General features: G+C 44.4%; 1 protein-coding gene across 2 annotated transcripts in view; it reads right to left on the bottom strand.

Moving 5' to 3' along the window:
* Positions 1 to 17,979, bottom strand: part of LOC142573168 (uncharacterized) — a 275,915-nt gene that overhangs the window by 36,926 nt on the left and 221,010 nt on the right. For both annotated transcript variants that reach the window (XM_075682735.1, XM_075682737.1), the window contains one exon: positions 6,992 to 7,093. In XM_075682735.1, the coding sequence (XP_075538850.1) occupies positions 6,992 to 7,093 (102 nt within the window). The remainder of the gene's footprint in view (positions 1 to 6,991; positions 7,094 to 17,979) is intronic.

Raw genomic sequence — 17,979 nt, 5'->3', positions numbered from 1 at the left:
TACAAAGGAGACCCGTACAGTTTCTTAGAAACCACCATTAAATTACATACCGGATGTGCCAACTACATGTGGCCACGAAAAAAATAACCAAGGGCTTTATGTGAACAGTGCTCACTTTATGTTGATAGGCTAGTGTTAATGCTAGTCGAGTTTAGTTTTTTCGTTGTGAACAAACAACTAATATTTAATTTTAATGAACTAACATGTATTACCTTAGTCACTTTTTCAATAAGGTACCAATGCAAAGGTTGTGGAATACGTCTATAAATGACCAATAACAGCATATATAGTGACCTAGGTCTTCTGTAATCCTTGTTTCCAGAAAACAAAAATAAAAAATAAAAGCCTGTGAAACACACACACAAAAAAAAAGAAAAAATCCATGTGGCAATGCTTCTCCACACCAGTAATGTAAGTGGTCTCAGATGTAAACATCAGCATCAGTGAATTGTGTATATTACGAATGTGCAAACCTTAAAAGAAAAGAAGAATTATGAGGTTTTACATGCTAAAACCTCGATGTGATTATGAGGCATGCCATAGCGGGGACTCTAGAATAATTCTGACCACCTGGGGTTCTTTAACATGGACCCAATGCACACTACACGGGTGTTTGCTCATTTTACCCCCATCAAAATGCGGCTGCCGTGACCGGGATATGATCTCGCAACTGATCCCACAACCTTGGGCTTAGCAGCGCAACTCCAAATCCTTTACGCCACCATGACGGGTTCTTCACGAATCCTAGGTTGTTTTAAATGCCGTTATCGGTCATTTGCAGATGTCATCCACAATTTTTTCACTGACATCTTATCGATTAGTTAAATTTATAAGTTTAGCTAATTAAACATATTCGTGCACAATGAATGAGAAATATTCATAGTAGCCACCACGAACGACACCCATCAAGGTACAGTGAAAGCCGTACGCGTAGTGTCCTCAGGTAATCTTTAATTTTTGGTGACCTTCAGTTGAGATAGCAGAATACCGAAGAATAAATGTAAAGTGACATACTGGTCATTGCATGTTTGGCAGTATTTCACAACGCTTGCTGAGAACAGGCTCGAAGAGATTTTTGAAAATAATAAAGGAATAAAAATATTTGCTGGCTTTCCAGTCTGCATCATCGTCCAATATTTTGAATAAGCTTGGCTATTCAGGCTTATTCATGGTTCCGCCACAGGCACCTAAAGCCAGTGTAAAACGGCAACCGATATTTCGTTCGCCGGACAATCATTTATTAGAATTTTGGGACTCGATCTGCACACGTCGCATAGTTGTTGCAAACCCAATTTCGGAGGCTTGCGGTTTCGCCAAACATTTAATTGTGACCACAATTTGGCCGCTAAGGTTGACTAAATATGAAACATTGCATTTTCGGCTTGCTTTCTGTGGTCGCAAGAGCCTGATTTTGTGTGGTGTGGCTGGCCAGAAAATAGTGTAGCCTGACTGGCAATATTTATGATATTTGCAACCAAGAAGTTTCATGAAAGCAAGCAGGTCGTTTGTGGGCTTGCCGCACTATCGACCCGGTAACCGGAGGTTGCGCACGTACGAAATAGATTTAGAACGTCACACGCACAATGTTTATCCATTAATCGACTCGGATGTACCAATAGGGTGCAAAATTGAGTGTTAAAATTTATAACGAAACTGATGAGCTACACGCTGAGCAGACTGTATGACCTTATTCATTTAGCGCAGCTTTCCCTATCGACTGCTCCATGAAATAACTGCCAGTTCAACTCATCTTTAGCAGGTCTGCATATATGCAAACATGCAACACTTTTATAAAACATTCATAATGCATTGTATAGCATAAAACAGCTTTAATTTTCTTGTGGCCTATATACAACTCTGCCATCAACTACATCCACACTCTGAAAACGCCAATGCTGAAATGGATTACGCAGGCTTGGATTGCAGGGCTAAGCACTAGCCAATGCATGCCTATGGCTGTGTGGTTGCCACTGGACATGCGCATCCTGCTAAATTTGGCAACTTCATCCGAAATCAGTGTTTTGGCACAGGTTGGCACAACTGGCATAGCATTTCCATCCCTGTACTGCATTGAAACTTTTCTTATCACATATGGAAAAAAAACTCACTTTTCTTGTGCACAATCATAAGAAACACTGCAGGAGCAACGTCCGCATCTGCTCTATCGTGCCACCACGGCACAGTGCTCACAGCTAGCTGTATGGACACACTCCATGACCAAACCAAAAGCTTAGCTTTCCGTTGCCACAAGGCTAAATTTAAACATAAGCAGAAAGAAAATCGAGATACCATACATACTCATGTAAAGCCCGCACTTTCTTTAGGATTATTTACAGGATGTGGGCATTACAAGAGACTGATTGCACCCCTGAATTTGCATCAATCTTTTTCAACAAAAAAGTGTGATCATTATGCGAGTAAATACGGTAAATGAAGATGAGGAGGTTGGATGGCGCTTTGTGCATCTCCTGATGAGTCGCCATAATTAGAAAGGAATTAATTATCTAATTATTGAGCAATGAGCAATGCTAAGTTGTTTTCTTTTTCATTTTAGTCGTTCTTGAAACACATGCACAATTTTATTATTGACTGCACACATTACGAACAAAAAAAAAATATTTTTCTATATTGTTTCCAGTACATGCCACGACGAATGTCCTGTCAAACATGGTACAGTAGACTTTCGTTAATCCGACTACATTTAATTTGATTTTTCAGTTCATTCGATCCCGACCTGCGCTGATGCATTTCCGTGGGTCCAAAACTTTCATTATTTCAATTCTAAAATTGGCCTTCTCCGGAAAATTTGAACTTCATCAGTCGGCACGCCGACGCCCAACCCTATGGTGGCCCCAGTAGCAACCCCTTCAGTGTCAGCGCGTGTCTTTACAAAGCTTGGGGACAGTTGAACATATGTCATCTCCTGTTGAAAATGCCTATTTTCGGTTTGCCCTCATAAGATTTCCAAGCAATAACCACAGCTCACAACTGTCTGATTGTGATATTTACCCGATATCAATGCGCACCTTTTTTCTTTCTTTTTACTAGAAAATGGGGCCGAAAATTGTCCGCACGGCGCAATCGAACACACAACTAACACCACCTTTGCGGCGTTCATAGGCTTAGTTTCATTTCATATTTATAGGCTTAGTTCATAAGCTTAGTTTAGAAAATTCGCCATGGTGCAACACATATTAGAGCCTTGCTTATTTTTCCTGCTAAAAAATCAGGTGCGCGTTAGATTAAGAGCTGTTTAACCCTTTGAGGGTCGATTTTTTTCACTATATGTGACCGCCCAGGGTTGATTTTTTTTATTGCAGATTCCGATTCTTCTTAGGGATTTATTTCGAGAAAAAAATTACCGTAATTTTTCTAGGGTGATCGTAAAGTGAGAAAAAAATACTTTGCACTGGTATATATGCACTCTTCATTCATGAATAACAACAATAAAAAAGGAACTAAACTTATCAGAATTAAAAGTTTGATGCATTTTTATGCACATATTTCAAGGCTTTGAAAATCCACATACGAGAATATTTTGCGAGCCTCAAATGTTCCTACTCTTACACTAATACGTATGCCCATAGCGCAATCGAACTGCGTAGGTGCGCGCTCAAGAAAACTTTGGTTGTGTGCCCATCAAAAAAATCAACAATAACAAATTTCCGCTAATCTTCATCTTATCGCCAACCAGCTAGGGCAATTAGTTTTCGCGAGTCTTAAAGAAAAGAAAACACGGCGGCATCCTTCCTATGCGCACCCCTGTGAGCACTAAATGAGCGAGAAACAAGTGGTCGCCCTTTGAGCGATTAGTAACGAGATAGCCAACAGTTTTGCAAGCGCAAAAAGCCGAAACTTCCCGCAAAACAAAATCCAAATGGCCGTCCGCCCGCGCGAGCGGTAGTATATGGACACACAGGAGCAAACTATCGCTAAAACAAACCATGCAACGAAAACTGAGAGAGGGAGGTTCGCGAAAAAAATTCCCTGTATCCCCACACAGTGGTGTCACATGACAGAAAAGAAGAAGTTAGGAAATTGGCGTACTTTTTAAATGTACAGATGGCGCCGTAAATATACGACATCGACCATTTTCGGACTTGTTCGCGGCGCTGTATATTTACGTCATTGACTGTCAAAGGGTCAAGAGCTTTAAGGTCATTTCTACATTGGCTTTCTACTAGGTGGGTGCACATTAGTATTGGGGGTGTGTCAGAATTTTTATTATCACTATTATTATTATCACTATTATTATTATTATATATGGAAACATACAAACACACAAAGGAAACAGGGAGGGAGCAAGCTGACAACTGCCACCAAGAGGGGCACAATGCCTGCCTACTCTATCAGAAGGAGGGAATGAAAAGGAAGGAAGAGGAGAAGAAGATACGAAACAAAGGAATAGGAAAGAAAATAGGAAATAAGCAAAAGACAGAGACATGGACAAAAGAAAGTAGGCACACAGAAGAAATGTCTATAAACAAGAGGCCAAATCAGTTTTCTGCATGAAAGTTAGCAAGGCTCTATGGGCCTGGTTGCGTTGAGTAGCACTCCCTCTCGGAAACAGGCAATCATCAAGGGTCGTACACTTGAGTCCAATCAATCCCTATTCCTTAATTAGCAGCGCATGTTGTGTGACGAACGTGGGGCACTCCAACATAAGGTGTTCAAGTGTATCACAGGAGCCGCAGGATGTATACAATGGACTGTCCACACGTCCTTGACGATACAAGCGTTCCAGCACCAACACAGAGCTAACTCTTAATTTCACTAACAGTGCTCTGCAACTACGAGGCAAGCCACGGCCACGAACACTGGGAGGGAACATGTCGTTTGCAACACGGTGGGGTCCAGGTGCTGCTTCAGGAGGTACCAGCAGATTAACACATGGGCGTTGCCAATCATACAAGAAATTTCTGTGCAGTCACTCCCATTGTGAGCACAGGTTGAAGCGAAGTGATCAGCCTCTTCATTTCCAGCAATACCCACATGCGAAGGTGCCCACTGGGCAATGTGGGACACCCCACGAGAAGTAATTTTGTTGGCGAACTCTATTATACGGTGGAGAATTGGGCTATTGGCATCCTTTCTCAACTGCCTGCCAAGGGAAACACGGGAATATTTAAGGATGACGACCTTCGATAAGTTTATTTCTTTCTGTATGTACTTCAGAGCAGTATCAATCGCTTCCAGCTCCACAGTTGATGAGGAAGGATGAGGTATTCGAAACACCCTTCTTATGTCAGTCGAAGGGCAGAAGAAAGCTGCTGCAGTGCCTTGAGCGTCGCTGCTTACCGATGCATCCGTCAATACCTAAAGATGGTCTCCATATTTTTCTCATATTTTCAATTTATTTTTCAAATAAGTGCAGTTGGGCCAACTGGAATGTGCCGAAACAGACTGGTCAGACTTCTTGTCTATCTCGGGAATCGAAAGATGAATAGGGAAGGGGCATTTGTTGTTATGTTCCTTTGGAGTTGTCAGTGAGGTAGCATCTTCTGAACTGCCAGCAATGGCAACAAACAATGCCGCCATTTTCCCCATGTGGGAGAACGGTCGCTGAATCAGCTGGTTAATAAGTGCTTGTGCATCTGATGCTCGGTCAAGATGCTCCACGTGACATAATGCTCTCTAGTCTGCTTGCAGCTTCAGGGGCAGCTGGTGTGCTTCAGTGAGTAGTGGAATAGACTGCGCCTCACGAGGTAATCCAAGAATGATCCGGAGGACAACACGATTGTCCCGTTTCAATAGAGACATCCAAACTAGGCGGCCCGTTCAACACTGGCAAGGCATACATCATGCCAGAAAGTACAGATAATTGATATACCGGTAGGGCTGTCACCTGGTCACAGAGGTCGCCCCTAGCAGTCAAGGTGGCCACGTATCTGAGTAGGGACTGCAATTTGCACTGTACAGAGCATCATGACAGGCGATCATCAATAATTACGCCCAGATAGCGGTGTCGCTGTACCCAATCTATTGGTGTATCTCCAAGGTACGTATAGCCGGCTCATGGTTCGACAAGCACGTTGTCTAGGATGATATGCAATTGCGGTTGACTTAGTGGGTGAAATCTCCAGACCAACTTCGTCCATGTATTCTGATGTGACATTCAGAGCTCTCTGCAAGATTCCACGAAGACGTGGACCGTGGTGCGAAGGACCGCTGATCCACAGTGCGATGTCATCAGCATAGATTGCTATACCTATTGAAAAGTCACATACTTGAGGCAATCGGCTTGGAAGTCACGCAAGTACACTGTTGAAGAGAAGTGGCGATAAGGCGCTGCCTTGTGGGTCACCACACTTAACAGTGTGAGATACTGCCAAACCAATCAGCGGTGCATTTAGGTGTTTCTTCTACATCTTGTTTAATTTGACTTGCCAGATAGTTCTATCAATTTCGTTGGTCCCATCGGGGTTGAATTAATGGAAGTCAACTGTATTGCCTTCATCAAAGTATTTGCCTCTAACAGTACGGAGGTACATTGGAAGCGGAACAAAGGCATGTTGAGCATGCATGGGGTTCAATTAACCTGAAGCTCGATATCCACAGCTTTTTCTTGGCCACCACTCTATAGGACTGGCCAATACGGTGCCTCAAGAGTTTAACATGACAACATGCATATTGGCATTGCCACAAAGCCCACTGCTGAACATGCTGCAGCCCCAATTTGGCATCTGATAAAGTAAACCACACCAATTCTGTACATTCAGGGGAGTGTGCAATTGTGCCTGGATATCTTCTAGCTCACTTACACGTCAAGTTTGACTGATGGCAAAAAACGTCCTGGTGGCACAATTTTTCCTTGTGGGTTCAGGCTTCCCTTCAATTTTTCTATTTAATGCACTAGAAGTGACATGTGATGTACAGTTATAATACGTTTTGGAACACCCTGAAAAATAAATGTTGAGCCACCATCATCTACTCATAGCAGCCCGCACTTTCAATCTGCTCACAGGCGAATCTGCAATCCCCTCAAAATCACCTGGAGTGTTGTGCGTAGGTGGGCCTCCAACTGGTGCGTACGAAATGTAGAAGCCTCTGGGCCACGGTGTAGGCTCTGGCCGTCGGGTGCTTCACGCTTCTTCTGCACATAACATGAAATGAGGCAGGTACATTACTCATGGCAGACTTGAATGTAAAACCCTTGTTACACATAAGTGCCAGATAGTTCTGCGGAAACCCGCAAGGTGGAGAGAGGTAATTGATAAAGCCACAGATAAACACAATCCATCTAACTATCGACCCATATCTCACATATCAATACCATGCAAAATAATGGAACACATAATACTTACTCATCTTGTTAATTTTCTAGAGGATAACACTTTCTTCCCTTTAAAACAGCATGGCATGCGAAAGTTTTCCTCTTGTGATACTCAACTACTTTCCTTCACTAATGACTTGCATTTCTATTTGGACAGTGCTTTTTCAAATGACTGCATATTTCTTGACTTTGCGAAAGCGTTCGATAAAGTTAACCACTCACTGCTTTCATATATACTAAGTGTTCTAAAAATTGACCCTGCAGTTCTTAACTGGATTCGTGCATTTCTATCTTCTCGTGTTCAATTCATCAGCACTAATGAGGCTAATTCCTCTACTGCACCAGTTGACTCTGGAGTTCCTCAAGGATCTGTACTTGGCCCCCTATTATTCTTAATTTATATAAATGACTTACCTAGTGCTATTACATCCAGAATTTGTTTATTGGCTGATGACTGTGTGATTTACCATAACATAACTAACGATTCGATGTTCACTCGCTCCAGGTCTATCTTAATAGCGTACTAGATTGGTGTCATATTTGGAAAATGGAACTAAACATTAAAAAGCGTAAGTCTATGAGGGTTTCTCGAATGAATACAGCTTGTCCAACTTATTATCTTGACAGTCATCCCCTTGAAAGTGTAACATGCTACCAGTATCTCGGCATCCATATACCTAACGCTCTGTCCTGGAATTTGCATTGCATAGCATCAAAAGCAAGTAAAACCCTGGGTTACTTTCGAAGAAACATTTTCTTGCTTCATCATCACTAAAAACATTATTATACACCACCCATGTGCGACCACAAATGGAATATGCTTCATCTGTATGGGACTCTGGACCGGTCACGCTAGCATTCAAGCTGGAAAATGTGCAGAATCGTGCAGGTCTTTAAAAAAAAAGGTCTTTAAATTTCATTCCACTAGCTACCCGCCGAAAGCACACCTGCATTTGTCTGTTCCATAAGATTTTCTACCATAATTCTCATCTTCGCTCCCGATGGATTCAACCAGCACCCTTCATATCACCATAAAAAGTCTCAGCGCCCCATTGCAACACCGTAACAAGTGCACAATCACATTTTCCAATGGGATTCCCTACCCGCATCAGTGCCAAGCATCGCTGATTCTATTCAATTTAAAAATGTCCTTAAACGCTGATTACCTAATTACTGCCTTTGTGTTTTGTCCATTAACTGGTTTTATTACCCTGTTCTTGTTCTCAGCCTAATATTATTGTTCATCAACTGCCTTATAAAGTTGTAAGACAATTGTTAGGATTTTAAATCCTTTTTCCTCTATTGTCTTATATTCTTGTATGCAACGTGCTTTGTGTTCCTTTTCATTGTCGTAAATTGCCCTTCCCCTCTGAAATGCACTCTGTACTCTGAGGGTGACATAAACAAACAAACAAACAAACAAACAAACAAACAAATAAAGAAATAAATAATAGGAAAATGAGACATTGATGTACCCGGTTTCGGGTCCCGGACCAGGATGAATTTTTCTCCAACTGCAAAGCTTTTCTTTCTAGGAACCCGTACGAGTTTCCTTTGTAGCACTTAGCTTTGTTTGGGTGGATGTCTCATTTTCCCTTTATCAATAAGTGCCAGGTAGTTCGATGTCATGTCGCTATGTATCTAGTCGCTAAAGTTGGTACTGACTCTGACCTAAGCATAACACCTAAAATTGCACCGACGCCACACAAACTAAAAATGGCAGAAGTAAAAATGTGCACATTTGTTCCCTGACAAGCTTCATTCCACGAGTACAATTGCAGTCAGAGCTGTGGTAAACGCATTTGTCAGCTGGATCACCATAACTACGAATTTCTGTGGTTTCAGGGAATAGTGAAAAATTCTTTTAAATAAAAACAAGAAAGTGAACAATGGACAGGACAATAATGACAACAGCAACAAACTGCTACCCAATTGCTTGACCAAAAAAATATGTCCAAGCTAACCGAACGTCAGATTATCAAGAATATTAAGAAAACAATAAGGAAATGCTTAGTATGTCAACACGTCCTTATTTACTGAATGAATCAGCAAATCTTGTACCTATTTTGTGCAAAAGCAGTGCAGAAGCTGCAACTCTTATCACGTCATCTCGTGACTGATTAGCGCATGCAGTGGTGAAGGCCTCGCGACTTCCTTCGTAGCACAGCCGTGGCGCACGCCTTCTGTTGAGACAGGTTTTTCACTAGTGCACGCACATCCCGATTTTTTTTTTTTTATGCCATTGAGCTGGTTGCCAACAGATTGTTCATCCATGGTGATGCTGTTGGTACTTCTAATGCTCAAAAGCCTTGTATCGAGTCAAAACAAAACTACCGTTTGCCACAACAGCTGCAGATGAAACCATGGTCGCTATCAGTGTGGTCATGGATGGCAACTCTGCAGTTATGAAGGCACATGGCCAACGCGGTGTTATGTGCGGTGATAAAGACAAGAATAAAGGCTTTAATGGCACAAATAGGCACAAAGCATTGCAGTGTTGCCATTTTTCGCATGCGATTACTGCTGATCACTATGGCAATGCCGACTCCACTACTCCGTTTCGATTGGGCGATAGTGCCGTTCTTGCTCTTTTGCTTTGCACATTTGCAGCGCTCAACACTTGCCGAGCTCTGAGTTGTCCAAATGAACTGATTTGTGGCCAAATACATACAAATTAATGAGAATTTGATTGCATTAAATGATGCGCACACCTGCTAGGACCATATGAAGAGCCCGAATTATCAGATTTTCCAAATTGACGAGGGTCGAAGTTTTCACTGTATTCGGTATTTTCGAATGTTGGCAAGTAACCAAATATTTTGCAACAGCCGATTGTTAGAGTCTGGTTACTGTTCTCTGCCTGCTAAACAAAGTATCACAAATTGTCACAACCGACACAATGACATGGTTTTCGAAGCAATGCAGCTACAAAATAGGTCGTGTAAGCTTTGTTTTAGAAACGAAAACTGTTCCAGCCAATTTAAAATGTTCCAGATGTTCTGGAACCGGCTCGGTCTCTTCTTCAGAGGGTGACTGAAGCGGCTGAAGAAACAGAGCCTTTTAAACTAGGGGTGTGCAAATATCGAATACCACTCGTTCGATTTGAACAGTGAATGTTCGAATAATTAAATTTGGAAACCGAATATCCACTATTCCATTTTTCAAATATTCAGTGTAGAGACCCACAAAGTGCCGCAGGGCCCCTCATGCTCGGAGCTACCCAGGCGAATGTTTCGCTTTGCTTTTGCTGCAAAATTGCATCGCTGAGTGCATCGCTGATGAGTTGCCCCGGCTGATGCGGTAGCTGACTTGGTCCCTGCAAGTGCTGCTCGATGTCAGCCCGATGAAGGGATCACACACAGAGTGCCCGAATGCCACAATTCACAGAATGGCACAGCATCAGCCGGAGCCACCTCTGTAAGTACAAGGTTTGTCTGGGTTGATGACAGGACTGATCAAAATAATTATGCGATATGAACAGCGGGAAGGGCAACATTACCAGCATGTATTTTGTAAAGCCAAGAACTGGGCGAATTACCACTGATAGGCACGCAGGTCGCGTTGGATACGGGGTAATTGGAAGTGTAAATAGAAAACCAGGAGCCATCAGAGAAAAAGTGATAGAAACAGAGACAGCAAATTGGATGCAATGAATGGAAACAAAGAAGGCCATAGAGATTTAAAAGAATGGGAAGAAAGAAATTACGAGGTAAAATCTGCATGATAACACAAAGGACAGTGCCTTGCTGTTTGAGGCTCGAGCTAGTTGCCCAGGGCCAAAAACACACTGGAGCAAATACTCGCAACAAGATGAGACATGTGTATGCTGCTGCGAAAATCCAGAGACCACTCAGCACATCCTAACGGAATGCGAAGGGATTCACCCAGTGAAACCCGGAGGTAACGTACACCTTCCAGAAGAAAGCATCAACTGGTCAGCAGTTGAGATAAGCAAGAGACGTTTAGAGTATGGGAGGAAAAAATGCAGGGACGAGATTGATATGACTGGATCCGTTACAGGCATAGGTAGCAGTACAAGGTAAATAGAGAAATTTTGAGGAACAGAAAAGAGGTTAAGGAGACGTATACAAGCTTGCTATAATGAAAAACATGTACAATACACCTGATTAAAGCAAGCAGGCTAGGTGATTATATGTCACCGCCCCATTTCAAAGGGGATGCCAATAAATCATCATCGTACGTGGCAATGAACTTCACATTACTTCAACAGCCGTCAATCTAACTTGTATGCATGGCCTCGGGACCGCTCAGATGATAATCCATCCGTATAATTATGCGATGGCTTGCGGCCCCTTAACACATCGGCCAGTGGCAAACTTTCATCACGGCCACACTGCCTAGGCCACTAGTCCTAATCGGCGCTGCATAATATGGGGTGTCGGCGACTAAACTAATTAATGGTTTCATGCCGAATTGATACACATCCTTTGGCAGCAGCTACGCGAGACTTGGAAAGCCAACAACGCAACTTAACATGCAAACAGAAGCTAGTGCGTGGGGTAGCAACGAAGTTGTTCACGGCTGCCACATTTGCGACACGGAACGGTGGCCCCATTACCAATGCCCTTTGTCGACGGACATTGGTTTTTTTGTAGCTTCGAGCAAGCCACCACAAAACTAGCTTTGGATTTACACGGCGCGTGCAAAAGCGCCATGACCTAGTTGCATGCATTGGTGCGGATGGCTGATAAACAGGAAAGGGGGGGGGGTCGCACAAACTTGCCGGGACCTTGCAGATTGTAGACTCTTTAACAGGTGGTAAACCGCGCCATACCCGACAATGCAACGGAGCAGACAGCACCTGGTCTTTACAATCGGTGCCGGCAACACAAGTCACGTGATGTGCGGTCTTTTCATCTGCCGTGCAGATTGGCCTTACGATAACCCATCTGACGTAAAGTTGGGATAGCCCTTCTGCATTCTGGAGAAGTGGAAAGCAAAACTTTACATGCAATAAATACAAGAATATACAATATACAATGGGCCTGCAATATACAGGCCCATTATTAAACTAAATTAATTTACAGGGTTTTATGTGCCAAAACCCCCTTCTCATTATGAGGCCCGCCATAGTGGAGGACTCTGAAAATTTCGACCACCTGGGTTTTTTTAATTTGCACCTAAATTAAGTACACTGGTGTTTTCGCATTTCGCCCCCACCAGAATGTGGCCACCGCGGCGGGGATTCGATCCCGCAACCTCGTGCTCAGCAGCCCAACACCATAGCCACTGAGCAATTATGGCGGGTCACTATTAAACTGAGAATACTGGTATTCAGTACAACATAGCATTCCTATAATTAATTAGTTTAAGAGAAAAATATGCACTTGATTTTATTCAACAGAAATTCTATTGACAAAAAAAATATTTTCCAGATGTTCATATACCAGAACTGGGCTATAATCAGTGCTGGCATACAAATTTGATGTTCCCTTTATTAAGAGTTAACCGTGTTGCATGTCTTGATTTTTATGTACAGACAACCACAATAGCTTATGGACTAAAGTTCGCGACAGTATGCAGTAAAACCATACAACACCACTTTGTTCATATACCACTACTACAATCAGGAAATCCAAATACCAGCCAGGCTGGGCGTTCTGCAGCTGCTCAGATATTCTGCTTTTTTCATTTCTTTTTTTTTTTTCAGATCCTATGGTCCATAAACTTTTGCGCCCGACTGTACCTACATGTTACCGATAGCTTGCTAGATTCCTGTTGTGCAATGCTAGCAGGCTTCCGAGCATGTGCAGCACTTCTGCATTTGCACACAGCCTCACCTTAAGCTCTTGTCTTGCAAGGAAAACAGACATCTAAAGGATGCTGTGTCTCCGGCAGCCCAGTGGTGCCAATGACGAACTCAGATTTGGAGCAATTTTCGGAGCAGTTTCAAGCGCCCAAATACCAATTTTGGAGCACTTTGGAGCTAATAAATTCCAGCTGCTGGGCATGCCCAAGGCTATTTCGAACACTTAAAATGAACAAGCATTATTCTGTAAAACAATGCTGCTCTGCCTCTGAATACAAAAAAAGGGACACCTTAGTATCCCTTTAATTTAAATAAAGACAACGAACCTGTTCACACAGCATGCTATAATTAGTTTCCCTCAAATTGAGTAAAGCTGCACAGACATTGCCTTTTTACATCTTATGAATTTTTCATTGACAGCTGCCAGCTTAGCAATGTTTTCAGCAAGGTTCTAGCATCAGCCAAAAACACCTGGCCACTCTCCATACTACCAATGCTCTTCTGAGCCAAGCCAGCCTTGTAATGCTCAAGCATTGCTTTAGACGATACCAGGCACTTTTCAATGGTCCGCTTTTCCTCGTAAAGCTGAAGCCTCTGTTCAGCGACTGGCCTATTCACGGCTGGCGGCAATTGATTATTTGGACACCAGCAATTCAAACAAGCTTGATTATTAGGACTATGTACTTTGAATCACTATCACTAGCTCATAAATTTAATGTATAAGCACGACCGAAACTTTGGACAATTAAGGCATGCTTTCAATAACTGGGACTCCACCTAGCCAACTGTGTGCTAATGTGACCACCGAGTTGATTGGAAATACCAATATTTCGTCTTTGATACATCGCTGGCATGGTGGTCGGCCATGATACCGACACCTCCTGGAAACCGAAACTAGCGAAGCCTAGTTAATCCAACATCGACCACGCCCAAACCATAGGGCAAGCAAACCTCGGCAAGCCACTCACGAGTCCCACAGTGCGAGTACTGCGCATCTTGCGTGTGTTCATCGACGTGTTAAATAGCAACACCTTCGCAGTGACTTCAAGTTATTTAAGAGGCGCTGAATCCACCCTCGATGCCTGCACCAACAGGGACAGTGACTTGCTGAAAAAATTTCACCGTCATTTGGCTATGATAGCACAGTTGACTTCTGGGCCGCAATTTTGTAGCAATGCAATCCGCACGATTCTATATATCGCCCGTATCATCCATTGTTCACGGCGGACTGATACCAATGATAATGCAGACAGATCGGTGTCGTTCTTATTACAGATGAAGTGCGAAAAGGAGTGGTGCCAGAAAAGGCATCGCTACAAAATTGTGGTCCTGTTATATTGCCAAAGGTTGCAGATTCAGGGCATGCATTGATTGTACTTTCATTTATCTGTTGCAATAGCATGACAAAGGTAGAGATACAGATTGACCACATAGTAGGCAAGCGTATGTGCATGCAGGAACATGACAAAATTCAGCTTTACTTGTGGACAATCCCTCTTGGGAATACTTACACTTTTGCGACATTTTGTACGACTAGCCCCAGACACGTATTATGGATGATAGTGTTCCTAACGCAGTGCCAAGAATGCCATAATTCGTAGACGTCGAGATGTCTAACGCCAGAGGCGCAAAATCCTGCGAAAGTGAACATATTGTCACGTGGTCGTGACGTCAAAGAACACAGTAGCAATACTGTGAAAGGCAAAACTAGCTTTTATTGGGCGAACCTGTGCCCACAAAACAGGCTACACTTAAAGCACAACGAGAGCGGCGAACACAGTCGGCGATCGTCGGAAATCTGATCAACGGGTCAAGCGCATCGGCTTTTATACATCAATTGTCGAATGTTCCAGACTAATCGTTGGGAGCCGTGTGCCTTCCACAAAGTTCTACACCATTCGCGTCAGGCGATTAAATCAGATAACATAAGGTTCGGCGACAACAGAAAGCGGATAGAAGCATCGATAACGTTCCAGAAACTTTGGATACATGCAGGCGCGTCCCGCGCTGTGCGATAACATTTGTTAGGCGGCGAAACGTGGTAGTGTTAGGCGACGAAACGACTTCATAGTCCAGTGCGCCATACGTCGGATGACCTTGTAGGGTCCGAAATAGCGTCGCAGTAGCTTCTCACTGAGTCCTCACTGGTGTATTGGGGTCCATACCCAAACACGGTCGCTGGGCTGGTACTCGATGAAGCGTCATTGGACGTTGTAGTGTCGGCTGTCGGTCCTCTGCTGGTCCTTGATCCGCAGGCGGGCGAGGTGTCAGGCTTCTTCGGCATGCTGGAGATAGGTATCGACGTCAAGATTTTCCTCATCACTGACGTGCGGTAGCATGGCGTCGAGCGTCTTCATCGGGTTCCTGCCGTAAACCAGCTTAAATGGTGTGATCTGTGTTGTTTCTTGCACCGCTGTGTTGTAAGCAAATGTTACGTACGGCAGGACCGCATCCCACGTCTTGTGTTCAATGTCGACGTACATTGCTAGCATGTAGGCGAGGGTCTTGTTCAGGTGCTCCGTGAGACCATTCATCTGCGGATGGTAGGCAGTTGTCCTCCTGTGACTTGTCTGGCTGTATTGCAGAATGGCTTGCGTGAGCTCTGCTGTAAAAGCCGTTCCTCTGTCGGTGATGAGGACTTGTGGAGCACCATGTCGCAACAGGATGTTCTTGACGAAAAATTTCGCGACTTCGGCTGTGCTGCCTTTCGGTATAGCTTTGGTTTCAGCGAAGCGGGTGAGATAGTCCGTAGCCACGACGATCCACTTATTTCCGGAAGTTGATGTCGGAAACGGTCCCAACAAGTCCATTCCGATGTGCTGAAAAGGTCGGTAAGGAGGCTTGATCGGCTGTAGTAGTCGCGCTGGTCTTGTCGGTGGTGTTTTGCGTCGCTGACAGTCTCGGCATGTCTTGACGTAATGGGCAACATCGGCGGTTAGGTGCGGCCAGTGATACCTTTCTTGTATCCTCGATAGCATCCGGGAGAAACCGAGGTGCCCAGCGGTCGGATCGTCATGTAGGGCATGCAGTACTTCTAGACGCAGCGCCGACGGAACAACAAGAAGGTAGTTGGTGCGGACTGGTGAGAAGTTCTTCTTCACGAGTAGGTTGTTTTGAAGCGTGAACGAAGGCAATCCACGCTTAAATGCGCTAGGGACAACGTCGGTGTGACCTTCCAAATACTCGACTAGGGCTTTTAGCTCCGGGTCTCCTCGTTGCTGTTCGGCGAAGTCTTCCATGCTTATTATTCCAAGGAAGGCGTCGTCATCCTCGTCATCTTGCGGCGGCGGGTCAATGGGGGCGCGTGATAGGCAATCGGCATCTGAGTGTTTTCATCCGGACTTGTATGTTACAGTGATGTCGTATTTTTGTAGTCTGAGGCTCTACCGTGCCAGCTGTCCTGAAGGGTCCTTTAAGTTAGCTTAATTGAAGTTTTTAATTAATTCGTAATTTAATTTAAGTTAATAATTGCCTCCCGCTTTTGACAGCGACCAGCCAGCGTAAGCTATCACGTGTTCGTGTTCATGGACTAGGACGGCACCGAAGCCTAGGCTACTGGCGCCAGTGTGTTTTGGTATCGGCGTGCTCGTCGAAGTGCGCAAGTACGGGCGGCGACTGTATGCGTCGTTTGAGTTCTTGAAATGCGTCGGCCTGCAGCGTTTCCCACTTGAATTCGACGTCACATTTAGTTAGCAGTGTCAGCGGCTCAGCGATGTACGAAAAGTCCTTGACAAATCATCTGTAGTAGGCACACATGCCAAGAAATCTACGCACTGCCTTCTTGTCAATGGGCTGCGGGAACTTTGCGATGGCAGCTGTCTTCTGTGGGTCAGGGCGGACTCCAGACTTGCTGATGACGTGGCCTAGGAACAAAAGCTCATCATAAGCGAAGCAGCACTTTTCTGGCTTCAGAGTGAGCCCTGATGACTTGATGGCCTCTAGCACTGTTGCAAGCCGCCTAAGGTGATCGTCCAAATTTCCGGCGAAGACAACGATGTCATCCAAGCAAATGAGACAGGTCTGCCACTTCAATCCTGCTAAAACCGTGTCCATCACGCGCTGGAACATTGCAAGCGCCGAGCACAGTCGAACTGGCATAACCTTGAACTCGTAGAGGCCGTCTGGGGTGATGAAGGCGATCTTTTCGCGATCTCTTTCGTCGACTTCTATTTGCCAATAGCCAGACTTGAGGTCCATCGACGAGAAGTATTTAGCGTTGCAGAGCTGATCCAATGCGTCTATCCTTGGGAGGGCGTACACGTCCTTCTTCGTGATCTTGTTCAGACGACGATAATCAACACAGAAACGTAGGGTTCTGTCCTTTTTCTTCACCAGGACCAACAGGGGACGCCCACGGGCTTTTCGACGGCTGGGTGATGTTGTCGCGCAGCATTTCATCGAATTGTTTTCTTATTGCTTCACGTTTTCGCGGTGAAACTCGGTGATTATGCGATGCTTGGTGGCAACTGGTGTTCGTCGAATCCTCGATGACGTCGAAAAGCAGCCTTTGTATTATCGGAGCAGACTTCTGAGCTGCTGTTGCTTAATCAAGGGGAGACTTGGATTAATGTCGTAGTCTAGTTAGGGAACCATGGTCGTCGGGGTAGATGTGGCGGAATCCGAGAGGACAAACGCATTACTGGTTTCCAGAATTTCCTCGATGTACGCGATCGTCGTTCCCTTGTTGATGTGCTTGAACTCCTGGCTGAAGTTTGTCAGCACGGTCTAGGAGTAGACGTTGGTCGCCTTTGATGACGCCTTCTACGTCAGCGGGTGTTTCGGTGCCGACCGAAATAACAATGCTGGAGCGAGGCAAGATGCTCATTTGATCTTCGAGCACACTCAAGGCGTGGTGACTATGAGGGCTCTCCGGCAGTATCGCTTTATCTTCCGACAGCGTTATTGACTTCGACTTCAGGTCGATGATTGCGCGTGT

Source organism: Dermacentor variabilis, chromosome 2 (assembly GCF_050947875.1).
Source record: "Dermacentor variabilis isolate Ectoservices chromosome 2, ASM5094787v1, whole genome shotgun sequence".
Lineage (NCBI taxonomy): Eukaryota > Metazoa > Arthropoda > Arachnida > Ixodida > Ixodidae > Dermacentor > Dermacentor variabilis.
This window is presented reverse-complemented; position numbering and strand designations above follow the sequence as displayed.